Raw genomic sequence first — 26306 nt, 5'->3', positions numbered from 1 at the left:
TGACTCCTCAAAGCCTTTCCACAATCTACAAGGCACAAGTAAGGAGTTTGATGGAATACTCTACACTTGCCTGGATGAGAGCACCTCCAACTCAAGAAGCTCGAAACTATCCAGAACAAAGCAGCCAATTTAATTGACACCCCATCCTCCACCTTAAACATTCACTCTCTCCACCACCAGTGTACCGTGGCTGCAGTATGTACCATCTACAAGATGCACTGCAGCAACTCGCCAAGGCTTCTTCGGCAACACCTCTCAAACACTCGCCCTCTTCCACCTAGAAAGAGAAGTGCAGCAGGTGCATGGGAATGCCACCGCCTCCAATTCCCCTCCAAGTCACACACCATCCTAACTTAAAAGTATATCGCCGATCCTTCATCATCGCTGGGTCAAAATCCTGGAACACTGTGGGAGTACCTTCACCACATGGACTGCAGCGTTTCAAGAAGGCAGCTCACTACCACCTCCTCAACGGCAACGAGGGATGTGTAATAAATGCTGACCTTGCCAGCGACACCCAGATCCCATAAGCGAATAAAAAATCATCCATTGAGGCAGTGAGTTCTAGGCCGCCACCACCCTCGGGGTGAAAACATTTCTCCTCAAATCCCTTCTAAACTTCCTACCAATTACTTTAATTCAATGCCCCCCTGTTTATCGAACCCTCTGCTAAGGGATATAGGTCTTTCCTATCCATTCTATTATGGCCCCTCATAATTAGAAACAGCTCAATTAGGTCTTCCCTCAGCCTCCTTTGTTCCAAGGAAAACAACCCCAGCCTATCCAATCTCCTTTCATAGCTAAAATTCCGCAGCCCCGGCAACATCTTAGTAAATCTCCTCCGCACCCTCACTGGTGCAATCATATCCTTCCTGTAATGTGGTGACCAGAATTGCAACAGTATTCTAGCTGTGGTCTAACTAGTGTTTTATTACTTTCAAGCATAACCTCCCTGCTGTTATATTCTTTGCTTCGGTGAATAAAGGCAAACATCCCGTATGTCTACTTAACCAACTATCTACCAGTCCCTCTACCTTCAGGGATCTGTGTACATGCACTCCAAAGTACCTCTGCTCCTCTGTACTTCTCCGTGCCCTACCATTTATGGTGTATTCCCTTGCCTTGTGAGCCCTCCTAAAATGCATTACCTCACACTTCTCCGGGTTGAAATCCATTTGCCACTGTTCTGCCCACCTGACAAGTCCATTGATACCTTCCTGCAGTCTGCAGCTTTCTTTTCATTATCACCAAAACGGCCAATTTTTGTATCATCTGCAAACTTCTTAATCATACTTCCTACGTTCAAGTCTCAATCATTGATATATACCACAAAAAGCATAGGATGCAGTACTGAGCCCTGCCGAACCCCCTGGAAACAGCCTTCGAGTCACAGAAACAACCTTCGACCATCACCCTCTGTTTCCTGCCTCTGAACCAAGTCGGATCCAACTTTCACATTACCTTGAATCCCATGGGCTTTTACTTTCGTGACCAGTTTGCCATGCGGGACATAATCGAAAACCTTTCTAAAACCCATATAGACTACATCAAACGCACTAGGTTCATCGATCCTCAGGCATCATCTGTGGAGAGAGAAACAGAGTTAACGTTTCAGATCGATGACCCTTCATCAGAGCTAGAAAAGTATATACCTGTAACAGTTTCTAAGCAAGTACAGTGACAAGGAAAGGGAGAGGGGAGGAAAGAAAAAAAGGAAAGGCCTGTGATAGGGTGGAAAGCAGGAGTGATTAAATGACAAATTTGATGATGGTATGAGTTAAAGGGGGCCATAATGGGACAAGTAAAGAAACAAAAGATGGGTCTAGATGAGCTGAAAATGAGAAAAGCAGATTCATTACCAGCAACTGCTGTGCAAAGAAATGGGAGCAGTGGTTATGATCTGAAAACGTTGAACTAAGTGTTGAGTCCTGAAGGCTCTAAAGTGCTGAATCGAAAGATCAGATGCTGTTCCTCGTGCTTCCGTTGAGCTTCACTGGAACAGTGTTAGAGTCCGAGGACAGAGAGCTCAGAATGGAATTGGTGCGGAGAATTAAGATGACAGGTGACTAAAAGCTCAGGATCAGCTTGTGGACTGAATGGAGGTGTTCCACGAAGTTCTTAGAATGGATCCAGGGCTGAGGGATTACAGTTACGTGGATAGACTGGAGAAGCTTGGGTTGTTCTACTTCGAGCAGAGAAGGCTAAGAGGAGTTTAGATAGTGTAAATGAAGAGAAACCATTTCCAATGGCAGAACTCTCGATAACCAGATGTCACAGGTTTAAGCTGATTGGCAAAAGAATCAGGGGTGACATGAGGCAAAACTTTTTTATGCAACGACTGGTTAGGATTAGAATGCACTTCCTGATAGGGTGGTGGATATAGATTCTACAGTAGCCTTCAAATCAGAATGTGATACATACTTGAAGGGGAAAATCTGTGTAGGGATATGGGGCAAGAGCGGGGGAGTGAGATTAACTGGACTTCTCTTCAAAGAGACGACGCAGACATGATGGTCCAAATGGCCGCCTTCTGTGCTGTTCTATTCTATGATTCTATAAATCGCTGTTTCACCTGAAAGGTGTATTTGGGACCCTGGATGGTAGGATTGGAGGAGATAAAAGGGCAGGTGTTTCATGTCCTGCGTTTGCACAGGAATGTGCCGTGGGATAGGGAGGGGATGTTGTAGGTGATTGAAGAGTTGACCATGGTGTCGTGGAGGGAACAGACCCTTTGTAATGGTGAAAGGGGAGGAGAGGGGAAGATCTGTTTGGTGGTTGCATCACCCTGGAGGTGGTGGAAATGGCAGAGGATGATCCGTTGCATGTGGATGCCGAGGGGGGAGGGGAAGGTGAAGGCAAGGGGAACCCTAACATGGCTCTGGGAGGGAGGGTAAGGGGTGAGATCACAAGTGCAATTAATGGGATGGACACGCTCGAGGGCACTGACAACCACATATCAGAAACAATGGTATGGAAGGTGCCATCTTCAGAATCGATGCTACAGAGATGGAAAAACTGAGAGAAAGTAGTATAGTCCTTGCAGGAAGCGGGAGGTGAGGAAGTGAAATCAAGGTAGCTGTGGGACTCAGTGTGCTTATAGAGGATGTTGGGCAACAGCCTATCCCCAGAAATGGAGATAGAGAGGGCAAGGAAGGGAAGGGAAGAATCAGAGATGAAGCATATAAAGGCGAGGAAATGGTGGAAATTGGAAGCAAAGATGATGGTATTTTCCAATTTGGGGCAGAGCAGGAAGTGTCACCAATACTGTCATCAATATACTGGAAATAGAGGTGAAGAAGGGGACCTGACTAGAACCAGAACAAAGAATGTTCCACGTGTCCCACGAAAAGGCAGGCATAGCTAGGACCTATACGGTTTCCATAGGAACACCTTTTCTTTGCAGGAAGAGAGTGGAGTCAAAGGAGAAGTTGTGTAATGTAAGGGTGGTGGATGGAGACTGCTTGGGCCTCCGCTCAAGGAAGAAGCAGAGGATCCTTAGGCCATCCTGGTGGGTGATGGAGGTGGAGAGGGACATGGGTGTCCATGGTGAAATGGAGATGGTTAGTGCCAGGAAAAGTGGCGGAGAGCGTCGACCTGAAACGTTAAATCTTTGTCATTCCACGGCTGCTGCCTGACCTGCTGAGTACTTCCAGCATTTACTGTTTTTAGCATCCTTTTAATCCTGGATATAAATAGCATATTAAAGGTAGACAACTCAGTAGTCACGAAGAGAGTTCTTCCTTTATGTCTGAGCAATGTAATATTTTACAGTTGAAACCTAGTGTGTAGCCCTTTTAAAACTCTTTCTGCATCCTGATTACAATCAGTGTATTAACTGAGAGAGCGTTGTGGTTTACAGCGTTTAATGTCAGTCACAGACTGCAAGGCTTTTAACCGAATGTTAAAGAAGCCGCTAAGCACACAGACAAAATCTGACCTGAACCATTCAGACATATTGTACAGTGGCCTTTGTATCATGTTCGAAAATGACAGCGATAACCAGCTGAAATATCTACTTAAAGTTTCTGTTCTCCTGTCGGTGACCTAAAGGGGCCGTTTAAAAGGACCTCAGATAATCAATTGTGCGGGTTTTGATTGTGTTGTGTAAGGACTGGGATTTGTGTGTCTCATTATTATAAATTCCGTTGGATTCTGCACAATCCCAAATCAGTCTCATTAGTGGAAGAATCAGCGGAATATGGAGAATTCACAGCGAAGTTCTACAGAGATACTCAAATGATTTGATTTGCATTTCAGAGAGGGCAACCACTCCAACAGGAGACCTGTCGCAAGCTGTTGGGTAAAGCCTTCAGTCTGAATGTGACCTGAAGCTCAGAATGTTTAGTTTTGCTAGTATCGATTATTAGGAACGTAGTAACAGGGCACTTAGAACATCGAAAGATGATTAGGCTGAGTCAACATTGTTTTATAAAAGAAAAATCGTGCTTGGCCAGTCTGTTACAGGTTCTTGAAGATGTTACTAGTCGGATGGATAAGGGGGAACCAGTGGACGTAGTGCAATTGGACTTTAAAAAAGCCATCGATAATGAGCCACACAAGAGGTTATTACACAAAAATCGGACTCATTGGATAGGGGGTAGTATATTAGCATGGATTGAGGATTGGTTAAAGGACAGAAAACTGAGAGTAAGAATAAACGGGACTTTTTCGGTTTGGCTGGCTGTAACTAGCAGAGTACCACCAGGATCAGTGCTTGGGCCTCAGCTGTTTACAATCTATATTAATGACTTAAATGAAGGGACTGAGCATAACTTATACAAGTTTGATGCAATGATCAGTAGGAAAGTTAGCTGTGAGGAGGACGCGAAGAGGCTGCAGAGAGATATAGACAGGTTGACTGAGTGGGTAAGAACATTGCAAATGGAATACACTGTGGGGAAGTGTGAAGTTATCCACTTTGGTGGGGAAAATAAGCTGAATATTTTTTGAATGGTGAGAGACTGGGAAATGTTTGCATTCAGAGGGACCTGGGTGTCCTTGAACATGAATGACAGAAAGTTAGCATGCAGGTGCAGCAAACAATTAGGAAAGCAAATAGTATGTTAGCTTTTGTTACAAAGGGCTTAATGTATAACAGTAAAGTATTTTTACTACAATTATACAGGGCATTAGTGTGGCCACACTTGGAGTACTGTGAACAGTTCCTGTCTCCTTACCTAAGGAAAGACATACTTGCCTTCGAGGGAGTGCAACGAAGGTTCACTAAACTGGTTCCTTGGATGATGGGATAAACCTATGAGGAGAGATTGGGTGGACTAGGACTATATGCCCAAGAGTTTAGCAGAATGAGAGATGATCTAATTCAAATATATAACATTCATCAGGGGCTTGACAGGTGTTAATCTGATAAAATGATTCCCCTGGCGGGGTCAGTCTCAAAATAAGTGGTCGCCCATTTAGGACTGAGATGAGGAGAAATTTCTTCACGCAAAGGTTTGTGATTCTTTGGAATTCTAGTCCCCAGAACGCTGTGGCTGCTCAGACTTTGAGTATATTCAAGATAGAGTTCAATATTTTTGGGGGAACTAAGCGAATTATGGGATATGGGGGATAGTGTAGGAAGGTGGGGTTGAGGAAGAAGATCATCATGATCTTGTTGAATGGCGGAGCAGGCTCGAAGGACCAAACGGCCTTCTCCAGCTCCTATGTCTTATGTTATTTTGGTGCATCGAATGGCGGGTGCCTGCTCTATGGGTATTTAGTTCTTATTGTTAAATTGTGAGGGGCAATTCAGTGCAGTGATTCGGCTCATGCCCTTTTTTGAATAGTTCTTGTTAGATTGTGAGTGACGGTTCAGTGCAGTGATTCAGCTCCTGTCTCTTGCTCTCTTTAGTTCTTTCTGCATCGGTTCCATTATGTTCCAAAAGACAATTTTAAACACATCGGTTCACTCAATGCTTGGATAATTTTCCATTGTTTATACAGTGATTGCCAATAGAAGTTCGATCCACAAATCGGGTCATCTTTTAGAGAACGGGTGTCCAATGAACGGTGTCTGTAATTGTCTCTCGAGTCTTATCTCATTGGTCTGCTATTGAACACCTGCTCTGATGCTTCATGGTGGCGGAATGATGCTGAATTTGGACATGGAGTTAAATAATACGTCACACCACCAAATTCATCTTCCTCTCCATCCCATTTAAACATTCCGAAAGGACTGTTCCCTCCATGACACCCTGGTCCACTCTTCCATCACCCACAACACCGGCTGCACTTCCCTCGCCCCCACCCCAAGCAAGCGCAGTAGATGCAATACCTATCCTTTCACCTGATCCCTTCCTACCGTCCAGGGCCCGAAATCCTCCTTCCACGTGAAACAGTGATTTACTCCTTTCAATTTAGTCTACTGCATTCACTGCTCACGATGCAGTCTCCTCTACATTTGGGGAACCAAACGCAGATTGGGTGATCGCTTTGCTGAACATTTCCATTCAGACTGCAATCATGACCCTGAGATTCTGGTCACATGTCATTTTAATTCTCCGCCTCACTCCCACTCTGACCCTCTGACCGTGACCTAATGCACTGTTCTAATGAAGCTCAACGGAAGCTCGAGGAACAGCACCTGATCTTTCGATGAGGTACTCGACAACCTTCCAGACTCATCATCGAATTCAACCATTTCAGAACATAATCACTGCTCCTATTTTTTCGGACAGCGGGTAATGAATCTGTTGTCCATTTAAACACTCCTGCCTTCCACCCTATCACGGAGCTTCCCTGTTGTTATATCCCCGCCAACTTTCCTTACCTTGAGGTGGTTTATATTGTTTGGGGGAATGAGGAGGTCACTTATTCCTTGGATGGTAAGAAACTAAATGGGGTAGAGGACTAAAGTGACCTGGGAATATAGATACACAAATCACTAAATCTATCAACACATAAAGGTCATAAAGACTCCAATGTGCTGGGTTCATTTCTATAGGCAGAGAATACAAAAGCAGGGAGGTAATTTTAAATTTAGCTAGAACCTTGGTTAGATCACTTGCAGCAATGTGTGCATTTCTGGTCTGCATACTATAAAAATGATAATGAAGGAGTAGAGAAAGTGCATATAATGTTTTCAAGAATTTTACACGAGTTGAGAAGATGCGGCTATCAGAAAGATTGGACAGGCCAGGGCTCTGCTGTCTGGAAAAGATAAGACTAAGAGGAGGCAGTTTAGAGGTCTTCAGAATTATGAAGGAGTCGGATTGGGTTAATGCGGAGAAACTGTTGCCGCTTGTGGTTGAGTTCATGACAAGGAGGCATTAATATAAAATCGCCTCTAACAGATCAGATAAAGCAGTTAGGTGGATTTATTTTTCACATTGACAGTGGTGAGCATGTAGAACTCGCTGCCACATGGGGTGTTTGATGTAGATAAAATTGATACATTCAATGGGAGGCTTGCTACTTAAATGAGAGGGAAGGTAATAGACTGATATGGGGCATGGTGGGATGACATCATTAGAGTGGGAGGAGGCTTGTGTGGAATTTCCACACTGGCATAGTCCAGTTGTGCCAAGCTGCCTTTTTGCTGTGCTGTGGATTCTGCGAAGTTCTTTGTAATTGTTATCATTGTATGTTCAACTGGTTTAAAGCCAGTCATTGAATCAGTTCACTCTGAAGAAATACTGCCCAAAAAGTGTTTCAATCCAACACGGCCCCCATCACAAGGATCATGGTTCTGAATGATTGTTCATTTATCTTCACTGATGATTTTCTCTTGACTGCAGTGATTCTACATTCACCCACTGAACAGCGACCTCCATTGTTTATTGCCCAGGTTTGCTGCATTTATCCAATTTACAGTGACCCCTTTGTTTATGGCCCAGGTTGGCACTGGAGAGCTGACCCTGCTCTGACTAATTTCACTGACTGTCGTGATTCTACAGTCACCCACTGTCCAGGGACCACCATTGATTCTTTCACAGTTTTGCTGCATTGATCCATTGTAAAGCAACAGTGTGTCTGAGCCATGCCGCTCAGAACTGCTTCATAGTTGCAGGCCATAACTTTGCATCTTTTCGGGACAAGTTGCCAGATATTTGAGGAAATGTGTTTCAATCACTCAGTGAGACTCTCAGAGAGAAGCTCAGCCCACAGACATATTTACTTGTAATCAGAAGTTCTGAATTTTCACCATCGATGTACTGTACCAGGGAGAGATGTGATTTATTCCCTGTAAACAAAAAAGGAAAGTGTTTTATGGACGGCGATCACTTGAAATTTAGGATGACCTTCCATAACCCCAGTGTGTGAAAAGCCGCTCGCAGTCTGCAGAGCAGCAGAGCAGTCACTGTGTGTTTTGCTGTTCTGATGAACTGGCAGGAAGCACCTGGCTTTGTGGTGATTTCTGTGCTCGCGTTTTGTTCAATGCTCCCGTGACATATTGACACACTGCTGCTGGACATTTCATCTGGGGGTTTGAACAGGCTGCTTATCATCCAGCGGGTCAATATATCAGGAGGAAGCATATCTGGGTAACGTCATTAATTCACTGGAAACACATGACAGCTTAATGTCTGTAAATAAACTTAGCCCTTATCGCAAAGACTGAATCAGAGTATACGATGGCCGTAATCACTGTACACTTAGCTAAATCTATAATAAAATATATCAACAGCTCAGGATAAATAGACTCTTACTGTGTCAAAATCTATCAGTAAATTCAGGTAAAACAGGAGCAGCAATTCTCCCTGTAGTTTTGAAGTGAAATAGAAGAATCCAGGAGCGGTTTAGACTGATTTTTTATACGTGTCTGTCGGTCAATGAAACAATAAAGCACTAAAGAATCTAACAAAATCAAGGGGAGTGCGGCCTGTATCACTGTAAATGGGTAACTCGTTATGATCCTATCCAAAGAGGGGATCCGAAGGTGGATGGCTGTTTGCAGAAACTGTCCATTGTATCTCAATAAATCAATTTAAATGTGGCTCTGATTTCTCCAAGAGTGAATGTAGATCTGGAGAATGAGAAGAGCTTGTATATTTAATACAGATCAATGAATGGACACACTGAGGTGTTACTATAAAGTTACCATGAATCTGAAACGGGCAAATAATTGATTCCCCGGAGGTCTCGTGGAATGAAACATCTCACCAGAAATGTACATTTAACTAAAGAATTTCACAAGCCATACTGTTAACAAGATGAAAATCAGTTAAAACAGGGGAAAGCCCCTCATAACTCTGCCCCCACTCACTGGTTTCTGCAGGTGTATCCGGTCCTGCCCCTATCTGATAGACTGGGCCCCCTGAGGTGAGGTTTGTAGATATCAAACAGACTTCCAATACTGTGAGTGTGAGCTCTGGTTGATGGCAGCAACCGGTTGTCACAGCAACTTGAAGCACTCGCGCAGAAAGATGGAGGTGGGAAATATTTGGAGTCGGTCTCATGTATCTCGGAGGTGCCAATCACCCTCCTGCTCTGGTGGGAGGGAAATGTGCCACTTTAAATGAAGATGGAAACTACAAAAATAAGCAAAGCTTTCCAGAGTGCACATATATCACCGCTCATTTATCGTCACTTGGACAAAACACGTGAATTCTCCACCTAACAGCATCATGGGAATACCATTACCATAAGGACAGCAGGAATCAAGAAGAAGATTCAGCACCACCTTCTAAGGGCAGCTCGGGAATGGGCAATAAATGGTCCAGAACACCATCACCACAAGGACTGCCGTGGGTCAAGGAGAAGGCCCACCACCATCTGCTCAAGGCAACGAGTGATGGGCAATAAATAAGAACACAGCACGGGATCAAATGGAAAAGTGCAGCAGTGGTTGATTCTGGGACCCCGCCACACCTACAAACACTTATGAACAAAGAAAAACAGGAATGTAGCCTCTGGTCCGTCCAGCAAGTCCATCACAAGTGTGATAACTTGTCTGTCATAATAAATACACTTTCCACTGCACCCGCCATCATGTGATCTCCTGCGGGAGGCGAAAAAACAGCTAAAAACCGTGGCCAATTTGGGGGCAATAACCTGGGAAATTCCTCTCCGACACCCCTAGGCAATCGAATCTAGTCCAAGAAATCACTCCAGCCTGATAATTCTATACAGTACCAACCTTTTGTACAAATTGATCTCCAGCCCGGCCAGAAACATATCCAGCTCTCGTTGGAAGGAAGTCAGCGAATGAACGTCCACCGCTCGAGCTGGCAGATGGTTCCAGAGCCCCACTATTCTCTGGGAAATGTCCGACCTCCTGACATCTCAGCCAGTGCTGGCCTTGTACTTAATATTTACAACTTTAAATTATGCGCCCTGGTCTTACTTAACCAAGTTAAGCATCATTTGCCAGTCACAAGCCTAAACCCCCAACACAACAAAGCGGCCAGAAGCAATCGAGCATCATCTGCAGTCCTGACACTCGCAAAAATCTTAGTACCATCTGCAAATTTGCAGATCGTGCCCCGAACACCTATATCCAGATCAGTATTAAAAATGGTCAACAGCAAAGATCCCAATACCGATCCCTATGGGACACCACTGGTGGCTGGTTTCCAAACAGATCAAAATTCATCTAAAACTACTTTCCGCCTAAGGCCTTTCTGCCAGTTCTAACTGCAGCTCAATATCTTACCAGTAATAACAAAGGCTTCGATTTGTACAAACCAACACCTAGTTTGATGAAATGTTCTCAATGTCGAAGCTTGCCTTCCTAATGATGTGACCTCTGTCCCAGTCAATAACCGGTATGGCTCCCTCTTGAAAGCATACAAAGATTCAGCACCCAACACACCAGGTTGCAATGTATTCTACAGGCTCATTACACCCTGGGAAAAGAAGAACTGCCAAACATCCAGTCGATTGCTACTCTTACATCATCCAATCCCATGTCCACCGGTCCGTTCCGATCTGTAAACTGAAATAGTCTATCAATAGGCTTGCTATCCAGCATTTTAATTATTTTGTAGACATCTATCAGGTCATCACTGAGTCTACGTTGCTCTAAACTGAATAGACCAAGGCCCTTGAGACTATTTCAATAGCTGATGTTCCTCTCGTAGCTCTGCTGTGGTCCTTTTCAAAGGTAGTACATCACCCACCATGTGGGGATGGAGCGGAGGTGGGAGGGAATCAAAACTGGGCACAGTACTCCAGATGCATTGGTTGTGATCTTCCAAAATTCCCTAGATTAGGAAAGGCCCTAGCGGATTGGAAAATAGCAAATGTAACACTGCTATTCAAGAAAGGAAGGAGAGAGATAACCAAGAACTACCAGCCAATGAGCCTGACATCAGTCATCGGGAAAATGCAGCGATCCATTATTACGGATTTGGTAACAGGGTACTTAGAAAATCATAATGGGCCGTAATTTGTGATCCCTACAGATACGTACGAGGTGTGCACACGTGCCCATAAGGGCCACGCAAGTTCCAGTTTCCATGCGTGAAGTGCATGTGCGATAAACCCAGAAATTGTGATCTTTCAAGAATTGTCCTGACAGATTCAGGGCATGCCCAGGAAAAGGGCATCCACGGGCGGAGAGTTGGGATATTTGCTCAGCTTCAGCCCAGAAAAAGCCCATGAAATTCTTATGCCTATTATAAGCAGGTATCCGGTCTGCTTTTACCAATGTAAGTGTTTAAAGAAAGCATAAAAATATTGTTTTATCAATCATTGATATATCAAAAATGCTGTGGAATAAGGTAAGTTTATTCTTAGCCCCTTTAAACATTTTAATTTATTTTTCAGAAAATTAAATTTTTGTTTTAAATATTTAACTAAATGCCGTTTTAATTAATTTTAAATATGTATTTTATATTTATTCGATGTGTAGATTTATTTTTGGGAGTATCCTCGTTCATACTTATGGTGTTTCCATACATACAGCATCCCCATTAGTATGAATGGGATCCCATTCTTTCATTCATTTGGCTGGCCCACATAATCCCAGGGCGCTTGCATAACACGTGTGCACCTGAGGTACGTGAGCCTCTACCAGCTGGTACCTGGAGAAGCCCAGGACCCTGAATCTCCAAACTCCTGGACCACCAGTTACGCAGGCATTTTATTTGCAGATCAGAGGCAATTGATTGCGGGAAGCTTCCAACCACAAATTCAGGGCCCATATTATTAGGCAGAGTCAACATGGTTTTATGAAATGTAAATCGTGTTTGATAAAATTATGAGAGTTTTTTTGAGGATATAACTGGCAGGGTAGATAAAGGGGCACCAATGGATATAGTATATTTGGAGTTCAAAAAGGCATTCGATAAGGTGCCACATAACGTTTATTAAGCAAGATAACGGCACATGGGTTTGGGGGTAAGGTATTAGCATGGATTAAGGATTGGTTAACAGAGAGAAAACAGAAAGTAGAGATAAATGGGTCATTTTGAGATTGTCAGGCTGTAACTGGTGTGGTGCTGTAAGGATCAGTGCATGAGCCTCAGATATTTACAAACTCGGGAGATGTAACATAAGTTCGAATTCTTGTAGCAACCCAGGTGGAAATGCGGTTCCAAAAGTAAAATACTGCAGATGCTGGAAATCAGTAATAAAAACAGAAAGTGCGGGAAACACTCAGCAGTGCAGGAAAATATGTGGAGTGAGAAACCGAGTTAACGTTTCAGGTAGATGACCTTTCATCAGGCTGCTGTCCCAAGTCATACATTGCTGACCATTTGGAATCTATTGTTAAGAGTGTGGAATCAGGGCACTTTGAAAATCTTAACCTGATTAGCAGAGTCAATATGGTTTTATGAAATGGAAATCGTGTTTTACAAATTTATTATTTTGAGATGTAACTAGTAGGGTAGATAAAGGGGATGTAGCGTATTAGGATTTCCAAAAGGCATTCAATCAGGTGCCCCATAAAAAGGCTATAAGACAAGATAAGGGCTCATCGGGTTGGTGGTAATATAATAGCATGGATAGAGGATTGGTTAACAGAGACAATACAGAGAGTGGGAATAAACTGGTCTATTTCGGGTTGGCAGTCTGTAACTAGTGGGGTGCCACAAGATCAGTGCTGTGGCCTCAGCTATTTACAATTTATATTAATGACCTAGATGATAGGACCGAGTGTAATGTTTCCAAGTTTGCTAATGATACATAACTAGGTGGGACAGTAAGCAGTGAGGACAAAACAAAGAGTTGCAAAGTGATATAGATAAACCACGTAAGTGGGCAGTAATGTGGCAGATAGAGTATAATGTAGATGAGATTATTCACTTTGGTAGGAAGAATAAAAAACAGAATACTTTTTAATAGGTGAGAAACTTTTAAATGTTGGTGTTGAGGGAGACTTGTGTGTCCTCGTTCAGGAAGCACAGAAAGCTAGCATGCAGGTCCAAGATCAATAAGTAAGGCAAATGGCATGTTGACCATTATTGCAAGCAGTTTGGAGTACAGGAGTAAGGAAGTCGTGCTACAATTGTGGAGGGCCTTGGTGAGACCAGACCTGGAGTACTGTGCACAGTTTTGGCCTCCTTATCTAAGGAAGGATATACTTGCCATGGAGGCGGTTCATTGAAGGTTCACCAGCTTGATTCCTGGGATGAGAGGGCTGTCCTACAATGAAAGATGGTGTAGAATGGGCCTATATTTTCTGGAGATTAGAAGAATGAAAGGTGATCTCGTTGAAACATGCACGATTCTGAAGGTAATTGACAGGGTAGATGCTGAGAGGTTGTTTCCCCTGGCCGGTGAGTCTGGAACTACGGGCCATAGTCTCAGGATAAGGGGTAGGCCATTTAAGACTGAGATGAGGAGGACGTTCTTCACTCAGAGGGTTGTGAATCTTTGGAATTCTCTGCCCCAGAGGGCTGTGGATGCTGAGTCTTTGAGTATATTCAAGGCTGAGATAGACAGATTTTTTGACTCTAGGGGAATCGAGATGTGGAGATCGGACACATATGTGGAGTTGAGGGCGATGATCAGCCATGATCTTATTGAATGTTGGAGCAGGCTCGAGGGGCCATATGGCCGACTCCTGCTCCTATTTCTTATGTTCGTATATCCTGTAGTACTGCAAGTAAACTGATGGATTTCCTGCGGCTCTCCATCTCTAGGTCACTGGGACTCTCCCCACTGCTGTGGTCCCGGAATCTCCTGCAGCCACTAAAATGTGTCTGACGTTTAAAGCATTGAGCAGAATCAGAAATAATCAATATGGTTAGGAACATGGCAAAGAAATTTGACTGCTGCCCACACTGTGAAACTGAACTTTGCCTGTTACATAACAAAACCTGGGATTATTATAAAGCGTGTATTCACTTGTACACAAAACATTCCTGATAATGTTCTTTACACAGCACAGCACAGTCACTGCTCCCAGAACCACAATCGCCATTTGCTCGGTGCAATATTTCGATTTCAGCTTCTGGAAACAAATGGCCACAAATCCATCAAAGGTTAAAGTGACTGTGAACCAGACAGAACAGTCTGTGGCTGTGAAAAGCAAGAAGGCAATCTGAATGTGCCTCAATATCATATCGGTGATAACGACGAGTAGATCCGCCGCTGCCATGGCCACCAGCTAGTGAACGACACAGTTGGAGAGACTGCACTTCCCGAGATAGGATCACAATCGTCATTAAGTGAACTGTAAGGAAGGAAACAAACGGAAATTATACGTCTGGATTGGAGCAAAAGCAACAGTTTGATGGCTTTCGGGGTGAAATTTGCAGCTTTGTTACTGCATCCAGTGCTGGATCGAATCATTTGAGCTATGACAGGACTGTGTGCTGGACAGCGGGGAAAATAAATGAACTGCATAAAATAAAGTATCAGAAATATCAGGTATATAGTAAAGCAGAAAACGAGTCATAACGGAAGGGGGTTATTCTTTGCGACAGTTGATGAATGTAATTCCTGGCCCGAAAAGAGGTTTTCCTAAAAGCACAGTTTTAGGTCCAGTTCTCAGCCTGAACCAGGTTAGAAGTTGTTTGATAAAATCGACCTCACTGCCCCAGGCTTAATACTGTACAAAACAACAGAGGCATGATTCCTGCCCGACCGATGCAATTAGTCAAACACGATTTTCATTTAACTAATCCATGCTGACACTCATTTATTAGCCCATACTTTTCCAAATGCCAATTAATTATGTCCTGGATTATTGTCGATAAAAGTTCCCCCAACACCGATGTTAGCTAGACCGGTCTGTAATTGCAGGGTTTATCCCTCTCCCCTTTTTTAAACGGGATGTTTCATGTACTATACTCCAGTCCTCTGGCACCATCCCCATAGCTAAGGTGGGTTGGAAGCAAGAAACCAGATCTTCCCCAATTTCCACGTTTACTTCCCTCAGTAACGTAGATCCCAGCTGGCCCACATCGCAATCCTCCCCTTGTCTGAGCCAGGCTTCCGTTATTGCCAGTATATCATAATCCCATGTGGAAATTTGTGCCTGCAGCTCAACAACCTTATTGACCACGTTCTGTGTATTTACGCACATGGACTCTGAATCCCAACTTGTCTGCCTCTCATTTCCCCTTCTCTGGTTCCTCCTATTTCAGAGCTTTTCTTTATTCTGATGTGTTTTGCCACTCCCCATCCTCTGTGCATCTTGTCTCTCCTTTGCATTGTTTCAACTCGGTGCCCCTCCCCCGACAAATTAGGTTAAACGCTCACTCATAGCACTCGTTACCCTCTGCGCAATGTCATTGGTCCCAGCCCGATTGAGGTACAATCCGTCCATTTTGTACAGGTCGCTCCTCCCCAGAACTGGTCCCAATCCCCGAGGAATGTGAAGCCGTCTCTCCTGCACAATTTCTCCAGCCACCATCATACTGCCTTATCTTACTGCTCCCACCGTCACTGGCACGTGGCACTGGGAGTAATCCAAAGATTTCCACCTTTGAGGTCCTACTCTTTAACTTCCTCGCTAGCTCCCGAGACTCGGACTGCAGGACCTCAACCCTTCTCTTCCCTCATTCCAACATGTACCACGACTTCTGGCTGCTCCCCTTCCCTCCGTGGAATGTTCTGCATCCGTTCAGTGACATCATTTTTCCTGGCGCTAGTGGGGCCACAAACCATGCGAGACACACGTTGGCCGTTGCAGAAACGCCTTTCTGTCCCCTAACTATAAAATCGCCTACAACCACTGCATTCCTACACTTCGCTGTGCCCCCCATACAGCCCTTTGTCCCACGGTGCTGTCGATGTGATTTGAACTGTATCCTTCGAGGTGTCTTCAACCTCACCGGTATTCAGCACTGAAAACCGGTTTATTTGCTCAGTCGAAGTCCTTGACAATGTGTTACTATATATATAACCAAAAAATGCTGGAAATGCTCAGCAGGTCAGGCAGCATCTGTGAAAAGAGAAACATAGTTAACGTTTCAGGTCGATGACCTATCGTCAGAACTGGAAAAACTTAGAGATGTAATAGATTTAAGCAGGTACAAAGGCATTGAAAAGGGAGGGGAGGACAGAGCAAAAGGGAAGGTCTGTGACAGGGTGGAAGGCAGGAGAGATTAAATGATAAAAGCGATGATGGTCCAAGGCAACAAAAGGTGGGTCTAGAGGAGCAATAAATGGCAACAGCAGAACCATTACCAGAAACTGCTGTCTGAATAAATGGGAGCAGTGATTATTTTCTGAAATTGTTGAACTCAATGTTGAGTTCAGAAGGTTGTAAAATGCCTAATCGAAAAATGCGGTGCTGTTCCTCAAACTTCCATTGAGCTTCATCGTAACAGTGGAGGAGGCCGAGGACAGAGAGGTCAGAGTGGGAGTGGGACAGAGAATTAAAATGGCAAACAACCGGAAGCTCAGGGTCACGCTGACAGACTGAATGGAGGTGCTCAGCAAGCCGATCACTCAATCTGGGTTTTGTCTCCCCAATGTAGAGTAGACCGCACTCTGGGTAGTGAAAACAGTATACTAAATTGAAAGGAGTACAAGTAAATCTCTGTTTCACCTGGGAGGAGTGTTTGGGGCCCCGCATGGTGGGAAGGGAGGAGATGAATGCACAGTTGATACATCTTATTTTTCTTTTGTATTAATCTTATTACATATACTATGTCTCTATAAGTATTTATAAGCAGCAGATTTATATTCCACCACATCCCTCACTCTACCATTTCCACCAAGCCAGGGGACCAACCCTGGTTCAATAAGGAGTGTAGAAGAGTATGCGAGAAGTAGCACCAGGCATAGCTTAAATTGCGGTGCCAAACTGGGGAAGCTGCACAACTGGACGACATGCATGCTTAAAAGTGGAAGCAGCATCATATAGAGAGGACTAAGCAACTCACAATCAACGGATCAGATCAAAACAATGAAGTCCTGCCACATCTAGTTATGAATGGTGGTGGACCATTAAGCAAACAATGGGAATGGGAGGCTCCATGAATATCCCCATCCTCAATGATGGTGTAGCCCAGAACGTGAGTGCAAAAGACAAAGCTGAAGCATTTACAACCATCTTCAGCCAGAAGTGCTGAGTGAATGATTGATATCAAGACGCGGCTGAGCAAAGTGGATACAGCAAAGCCTATAGGCGCTGACAGCATCCCGGCTGAAGTGCTAAAGACATGTGCTCCAGAATTAGCCACGCCTCTAGCCAAGCTGTTTCAGTACAGCTATAACACTGGCATTTATCCGACAATGTGCAAAAACTGCCCAGGTGTGTCCTGTCCACAGAAAGCAGGACAAATCCAACCCAGCCAATTACTGCCCCATCAGTCTACTCTCAATCATCAGCAAAGTGATGGAAGGTGTAGTCGACAGTGTTAACATGCAGCACTTACTCACTAATAACCTGCTCACTGATGCCCAGGTTGGGTTCCACGAGGACCACTCAGATCCAGAACTCACTATAGCCTTGGCCCAAACATGGAGAAAAGAGCTGAAGTCCAGAGTTGAGGTGAGAGTGACTGCCCTTGACATCAAGGCAGCATTTGAACGAGCGTGGCATCAAGAGCCCTAGCACAACCGAAGTCAATAGGAATCTGGAGCGAAAGTCTCCACCTGCTGGTGTCATACTAGCACAAAAGAAGATGGTTGTTGTGGTTGGAGGTCAATCATCACAGTCCCAGGACATCGCTGCAGGAATTCCTCAGGGCAGTATCCTAGCCCCAACCATTTTCAGCTGCGTCATCAATGACCTTCTCTTCATCATAAGGTCACATTTGGAGATGTTCTCTGATGACTACACAGTCTTCAGTGCCATTCCCAACACCTCACATAATGAAGGAGTCCATGCCCACATGCAGCAAGACCTGGACGACATTCAAGCTTGGGCTGATACGTGGCTGATAACATTCGTGCCTCACAAGTGTCAGGCAATGAGTATCTCCAACAAGCGAGCGTCTAACCACCACCCTTTGACATTAAACGGCAATAACATCGCCGAATCCCCAACCATCAATATCGTAGGGGATCACCATGAACCAGAAACATAACTGGACCAGCCACATAAATACTGTGGCAACAAGAGCAGGTCAGAGCCTGGTTATTCTGCTGTGAGTGTCTCACCTCCTGAGTCCCCAAATCCTTTCCACCATCTACAAGGCAAAAGTCAGGGGTGTGATTGAATACTCTCCCCTTGCCTGAATGATTGCAGCTCCAACAACTCTCAAGAGCACAGTGGGTGTACTTTCACCACATGGACTACAGCGGTTCAAGGCTGCTTACCACCACCTTCTGAAGGGCAACTAGGGATGGGCAATAAATGTGGGCATTGCCAGCAATGCCCACATCGCATGAACAAATACAAAAATACACTATTAAGAGTGTCGAAGGTCTGACTGGCCTCCTCCTGTTCTATGTAATAGCATTGGCGGGTTGAATAGGCCTCCTCCCATTCCTATGCAGCAGCCTAGAAGGATAGAAAGGGCCTCCTCCTGTTCCAATGTAACAGGTTCAAGGGGCTGAATGTGTCGCCTCCTGTTCCTATTCACAGACTACAGGGTCTGAATGGCCTCCTCTTGCTCCAATGTAACAGGCTCGAGCATCTGAATGGGCCTCCTTCTTTTCCTATGCAACAGTCTCGAGGGACTGAATGGCCTTTTCCTGTTCCTATTGACAGTCTGGAGGGTCTGAATGGCCTCCTCTTGTTACTATGGTAACTGGCTCTAGCGGCTGAATGGGCCTCTTCCTCTTCCTGTGCGGCAACTGAATTTCAACCAAAAGCCAGAAATATGGAAGGAACTCAAAGTTTGCAGTTTTACACCATTGCCTCCAACCAGTGAGTCTCATTGTCTCTGGTGAAATCTCCGAACATCTGCCTCCCAGTGCACCGTGAAATCACTTAAATGCAAGTGGCCAGATCGGGAGAAAAGAGGCTGGTAGGGACAAAATCTCTTACTATTCTGCTTCAGAAATATTCCTTAACCTCACCCAATCTTGAAAGACAAGGGAAGCAGGTGCGTGGGAACACCATCACCTCCAAGTTGCCCTCTGAGTCACAAACACCATACCATCTTAGAGACATATCGGCCGTTGCTTCGTCGTCGTTGGGTCAAAGTCCCGGAACTCTCGACCTAACAGCACTGTGGGAGCATTTTCACCGCACGGGCTGCAGTGGTTCAAGAAGGCGGCCCACCACCACCATCTAAAGGTCAATTAGGGATGGGCAATACATGTCGGCCTTATCAGCAATGTCCACATCCCGGGAATGAGTTTAACAAAGAGTGAACTCAAGGTAGATTACTATTGAATCTGCTTCCAACACGCTTTCAGGCAGTGCATTCCGGATCACAACAACTCCCCGCAGGAAAATAATTGACCTCCTGGTTCCTTTGCCAATTACCGTAAATCAGTGTTCTCTGGTTACCGACCGACCCTACGCCAGTGGAAACAATGTCACCTTATTTACTCTATCAACACCCTTCAGCATTTTGAACTCCTCTATTAAATCTCCCTTTAAACTTCTCTGCTCTATGAAGAACAATCTCAGTTTCTCTAAGTCTCTCTGCAAAACTGAAGTCACTCTTCGCTGGAACCATTCCGGTAAATAATCTCGACACCCTCGCTTATGCTTTGGCATCCTTCCTAAAGTGTGTGGTGCCCAGAATTGGACACAATATTCCAGCTGGGGCCCAACCAGTGATATACAAAGGGTTTAATATGTCCTCCTTGCTTTTGTACTCGGTGCCTCTATTTATAAAGCCCATTAACCTTGTGTATGATTATCTCATCTTCTGGTCAATATTGACACTAGGGTGTCTGAAAAAGGGAAGGACTGCTCCTGATGCAGTTGCCGAGGGCAATGTTTTGGAAGCATGTTTTGCATTCCCCTCATTAACATCTTACAACCTGTTCCAGCAAAGTGACTGAACAACCGAGATAAAAGAAACTGCGACTTACGGGCAACATGCAGCTGGACGGGTCTGTGAAAGTATGAAACTTGAAACCCTGGAAATCCACATAGCAGTAATACACGGCACTGTCATCCAGACTGTGATTGGTGAACCTCAAGGAGCAATTAATCTGCTCCGGATCTCCACCAAAGACTGAAAGCAAAAAGTTGAAAGCAGATTCAGTAGTCACTTTCAAAAATCACGCTGCATTGCTCCTCACAATCTTCCTTGGATAACAGATCCCCCATGATCGAATTGACTGTCAGAACATCCTGGAGGGGTTGAATGGTCTCTTCGGTTCCCATGATTGATCAGGGAATGGAAAAGGAAATCTGGAATGTTCATTCAAATTGAATGTATAGAGAAAGAGAAGGGGACACAGGTTGAAATTGATGGAAGGTAAATTTAGGACTGAAGCCAGCAAACTCTTTGCACAATGGGTGAGCGACACTTGGAATGAACTCAAGGACAGAGTAGGGGAAACAATCCTGGCATCATTTACTAAAAGACTGGTGGCTGCAATGGCGGGAGTGTAGGATCTCTCTCGATGGCTGTATGTCTGATCCGTAACTATCCTGTGATCTTGTGTTTGCAGCCCAGAGCTGAGAACTAAACAGATCACAGTTTTACTAATATTGGGTCAATTGCTATGTTCCTTCTATGTTTCTATCGGGTACTGAATTTGGATGATCAGCCATGATCGCATTGAATGGCGGAGCAGGCTCGAAGGGCCGAATGGCCTACTCCTGCTCCTATCTTCTATGTTTCTATGCTCAGCGAATTATCCTGAGACACCCATCACACACATACACTGACTCTCACTGTCACACACACACAAAACCTCACACACATATTCACTCTCACTCTCACAAACACAAACACTCACAAATGCATTCATTCTCACACTCACACACTCACTCATTTTCACACAGTCACAGTGACTTATACACACACTCGCACTCTCAGACACACACACACACACTGTCACTCATATGTAGTCACACACCCTCTCACAGTCACACATCAACACACTCACTCACCCATACACACACACACACACACTCTCACGCATACATGGTCACACACACTCGCAGTCACACACCCACACACCCATACACACACTCACACACTCACTCACACACACACTCTCTCACTCATAACCAGTTACCCACACACTCGCACAAACACAGTCACACACTCACTCACCCAAATACACTCATACACACTCACTCATACCAACATACTCACCCACACACTCACATCCACACACTCACACACAGTCACACACACACACACTCACTAACCCAAATAATCTCACACTCACTCACACCAACATACTCATTCACACACTCACACACTCACCCAAATAAACTCACACAGACACACTTATACAAACTCATATGAACTATAATGTTTTCATGCAAGTTTGAAAATGTTGTGAAAATTTCGATAATGAAGGTGCAAATGATCTAAAAGCTGTACGGAGCTCTGCAATTCACAACATGATCTGATCTGTGAGTGTTCTTATGGGCCAAGCAGCTTCTGCAGGTTAATCTTACTGCTAACTCTTACACCGCTTCTGCCCTGACATTGGGCGATATTGCTGTCAATGTGTTGCATATACATCGGGACTGTGAGTTAATCCTGGGTACTTATCTGATCTGTTGCTTGTACAGACTCAAATGGTTATTCTCTGCTTGTTTTTTCCCTTCTGTCTCCTATTTGACCCTAAGCTGGGCTTCCGACCCACATATCCTCTCAATCAGCAAGTCCGCCTACTTCCTCCTCCTTAACATTGCCCGTCTCTGCCCCTGCCTCAGCTCATCTGCTACTGAAACCCTCATCCGAGCCTTTGTTCCTCCAGACACGATGATTCTAACGCTCTCCTGGCCGGCCTCCCATCTTCCCCCTCTGTAAAGCTCAGCTCATCCAAAACTCTGCTGCCCCATATCGTACCTCGCACCAAGTCCGGTTCAACCAGCACCCCTGTGCTCGCTGACCTACATTGGCTTCCGGTCTGACAATGACTCGATTTGAAAATTCTCATCCTTGTCTTCAAATCGTTCAAGTGCCTCCCTCCCCTCCCTCTCTGTAACCTCCTCCAGCCCTACAACCCTCCGAGATCTCTGCCGTCCTGCAATTCTGGCCTCTTATGCATCCCCGATTTTCATCGACCCTCAATTGGCGGCCGTACCTTCAGCTGCCTCGGCCCCAACTCTGGAATTCCTTCCCTAACCCTCTCCGCCTCTCTCTCCTCCTTGAAGACACTCCTGAAAACCTACCTCTGACCAAGCTTTTGGTCACCTGTCCCAATATCTCCTTATTTGGCTCGGTGTTAAAGTTTTGTATAACCTACGCTCTGTTGAAGCGCTTTGGGCCGTTTTACTACATTAACGGCGCTGTGTAAAGGCAAGTTGCTGTTAGCTGGGGAATAAAATAGACAGGTGAACTATCTGAAGCAATTAACAAATTATATCTACAAACTGGGAGCCTGCAGGAGTATTGGAGCGCTGCTTGCAAAGGGGCAATCTTATCTGTTAACACTCTAAGCAAAAAAGTGACAAAGGGATATTTCAAATCCATCAGACCCTTTACAACAGTGTGTGTGTGTGTGTGTGTGTGTGTGTGCACGCGCGCTGCCTGCAATATTGCTCATCAGCAGTAGCTGGCGATATTTGTGTAAAAACACACTGCTGTCGAAAAGGTCTCACCACAAGAACAGGATCTGCTTAAACACAGAACTTGCATTTATATAGCGCCTTTCACAACCTCAGGATGTCCCAAAGCGCTTTACAGCCAATGAAGCACATTTGAAAGGTGGTCACTGCTGTAGGAAGTTTGGCAGCAAAGATACGCACAGCTAGTTCCTACAAACAGCAATAAGATAATGACCAGATAATCTGAATTTTTAGTGATGTTGTTCGAGGGACACATTTTAGCCCCAGTACAACGGGGAGAACTCCCCCTGCTTTTTTTCCAAATAGTGGCCGTGGAGTCTTGTACACCCACCTGAGAGAGCAGACGTGGCCTGGGTCTTGGATACCTCCTGGGTGACAATAGGAGGGGGGAAACACAGGCAATCAGGCCCATCTATGGCCGCAGGAAGCTTAGATTGCAGGTGAATAGAATGATAGAATCACAGAATAGTACATCACAGAAGGAGGCAATTCGGCCCAGCGAGTCTGCACCGGCTCTTTCGAAGAGCAATCCAGTAAGTCCCACTTCCCCGCTCTTTCCCCACATCCCTGCAAATTTGTATCCTGCAAGTATTTGTCCAATTCCCTTTCGAAGGCTACTACTGAACCTGTTTCCACCGCCTCATCAGGAAGTGCATTCCAAATCCTAACCACTCGTTTTGTAAAGAATTTTTTCCTCATGTTGCCTCAGGTTCTTTTGCCAATCACCTTAAATCTGTGCCCTCTGGTTATCGACCCTTCAGCCAGTTTCTCTTCATATAATCTTTCTAAACCCTTCATGATTTTAAAGAACTCTATCAAATCTCCTTTTAGTCTTGCCTGCTTTAAGGAATAGTTAGAAGTTACTTTGTTTAATCCAGCAGGATGAGCCACTGACGTGGGAGCTGCTTAATGTGTTCGTTACTTTCTATTACTATATGAAAACTTATCATACTCATTGAAATAAGTGAATCCGATTCACAAAGATAATACCAGAGCTGAGAGGTTACACCGATCAGGATAGACTGAACAGGCTGGGGCTCTTGTCTTTAGAAAAGAGAAGGTTGAGGGATCAATAATATAATATAGCCACTAATAAATCCCATAGGGAGTTCAGGAGAAACATATTTATCCAGAGAGTGGTGAGAATGTGGAACTCGCGACCACAGGGAGTAGTTTAAGTGAACAGGAAAGACGTATTTAAGGGGAAGCTAGAGAAACAGATGAGGGAGAAAGGAATAGAAGGATATGCTGATATGATTAGATTAGTTTAGTTAGGGTGAGATGAAGAGGGGTGGGAAGAGGCTAGTGTGGAGTTGCTGGGCCGAATTTTCTGTTTCTGTGCTGTAAATTATATGAATGTAATAAGAACAACTTGCATATATATAGCGCCTTCAATGTAGCAAAACGTCCCAAGGTGCTTCACTGGAGCATTGACAAACAAAGTTTGATGCCGAGCCACATAAGGTGATATTAGGACAGGTGACCAAAACCTTGTTTAAAGTGATATGTCTTAAGGGGTGTCTTACAGGAGGAAAGCGAGGCGGAGAGGTTTAGGCAGGGAATTCCAGAGCGTAGGACTTTGGCAGCTGAAGGCACGGCCACCAATGGTGAAGCGATGGAAATCAGCGATTCACAAGTGACGAGAATTGAAGGAGAGCAGAGATCTCGGCGGGTTGAAGTGCTGGGGGATGTTTCAGAGAAAGGGCAATACCATGGAGGTATTGGAAAACAAGGAGGATAATTTTAAAATCGAGGCGTGGATCAACTGGGAGCCAATATAGGTCAGCAAGCACAGAGGTGATGGGTGAATGGGATTTGGGGCGAGTTATTATACTGGCAGCAGAATTTTCGATGTCCTTCAATATATGGAGGGTCGAAGATGGGAGGCTGGCCTGGAGAGCTTTGGAAGAGTTAAGTCTGAAGATAACAAAGGCATGGATGATGGATTCAGCAGTAGATGAGCTGAGTCAGTGCGGAGACGGGTGATGGTAAGGAGGTGGAAGTAGGCAGTCTTGGTGATGGAGCAGATATGTGGTCAGTAGCTCATCACTCCAGGGACTTGAGCACATAAATCTAGGCTTTGCAGTGCTGAGGGAGTGCTGCACTGTCAGGGCTGCCGCCTTTCAGATGAGGCTTTAAACCGAGGCCCCGTCTGCCCTCTCAGGTGGACGTAAAGGATCCCATGGCACTATTTGGAACATAACAAAAACAGTTTATCTGGTCATTATCACATTGCTGTGTGTGGGAGCTTGCTGTGTGCAAATTCGCTGCTGCGTTTCCAACAATATAACAGTGATTATACTTCAAAAGTTCTTCATTGGCTGTAAAGTGCTTTGAGACATCCGGTGGTCGTGAACATATGAACATAAGAAATAAGAGCAGGAGTCGACCATACGACCCCTCAATAAGATCATGGCTGATCATCGACATCAAATCCACTTTCCTGCCCGATCGCCATATTCCTTGATTCCCCGAAAGTTCAAAAATCTATCTATCTCAGCCTTGAATATACTCAAAGATTCAGCATTCACAGCCCTATGGGACAGAGAATTCCTCCTAATCTCGGTCTTAAATGACCTGCCCCTTATCCTGAGACTATGCCCCCTAGTTCTAGACACGCCAGCCAGGGGAAACAATCTCTCAGAATCTACCCTGTCAATCCCCTTCAGAATCCTGTATGTTTCAATGAGATCACCTCTTATTCTTCTGAACTCCAGAGAGTATAGGCCCATTCTGCATACTCTCATCATAGGACATCCCTCTCAGCCCAGGAATCAATCGAGTGAACCTTCGTTGCACTGACTCCAAGGCAGGTATATCCTTCCTTAGATAAGGAGACCAAAACTGTACACAGTATTCCAGGTGCGGTCTCACCAAGGCCCTGTACAATTCTAGCAGAACTTCCTTACTCTTATACTCCAACCCCCTTGCATTAAAGGACAACTTGCCATTTGCCTTCCATATTGCTTGCTGTACCTGCATGCTAGCTTTCTGTGTTTCTTGCACGAAGACACCGAATTCTCTCTTAACACCTACATTTGAAAGTTTCTCACCATTTAAAAAAGATTATGCTTTTCTATTCTTCCTATCAAGGTGATGAAATCTCCAATTTCCCTACAGTAAACTCCATCTACCACCTTAGTGCCCAAGATGGCGGCCGTGACGGTCCGGTGCTGAGATCACTCTCCCTGCTTCGGGTGGCCAGCTCTCGCCGCTCCCTCCCGCAACTGCAGCGAGGTGCTCGGCGAGTCGGGCAGAGGCAGTGCAGTGCGGTGAGCAGCAGCAGCAGCCAAGCCGACCCACTGGAGCACGTCGGCCGGCCGCTCCTCGGCGGGAAGGAATTCCGACTGGG

General features: G+C 45.0%; 1 protein-coding gene across 1 annotated transcript in view; it reads right to left on the bottom strand.

The window, feature by feature from the left end:
- The window catches only part of LOC147098096 (scavenger receptor cysteine-rich domain-containing protein DMBT1-like), a 117521-nt gene extending 93868 nt beyond the window's left edge, over positions 1-23653 (bottom strand). Inside the window, exons 1-4 of the mRNA XM_085970818.1 lie at positions 23581-23653; positions 20284-20429; positions 14239-14344; positions 8120-8185 (exon numbers count right to left, since the gene is read on the bottom strand). Coding sequence (XP_085826944.1) covers positions 8120-8185; positions 14239-14344; positions 20284-20429; positions 23581-23653 — 391 coding nt within the window. The remainder of the gene's footprint in view (positions 1-8119; positions 8186-14238; positions 14345-20283; positions 20430-23580) is intronic.
- Between the last annotated feature and the right edge of the window lie 2653 nt (positions 23654-26306).

This window comes from Somniosus microcephalus, chromosome 30, assembly GCF_052327205.1.
Source record: "Somniosus microcephalus isolate GS21.2 chromosome 30, FLI_Smic_1.0, whole genome shotgun sequence".
Classification (NCBI taxonomy): Eukaryota; Metazoa; Chordata; class Chondrichthyes; order Squaliformes; family Somniosidae; genus Somniosus; species Somniosus microcephalus.
Note: the sequence above shows the minus strand (reverse complement) of the source record. Positions and strands in the feature narration are given on the sequence as shown.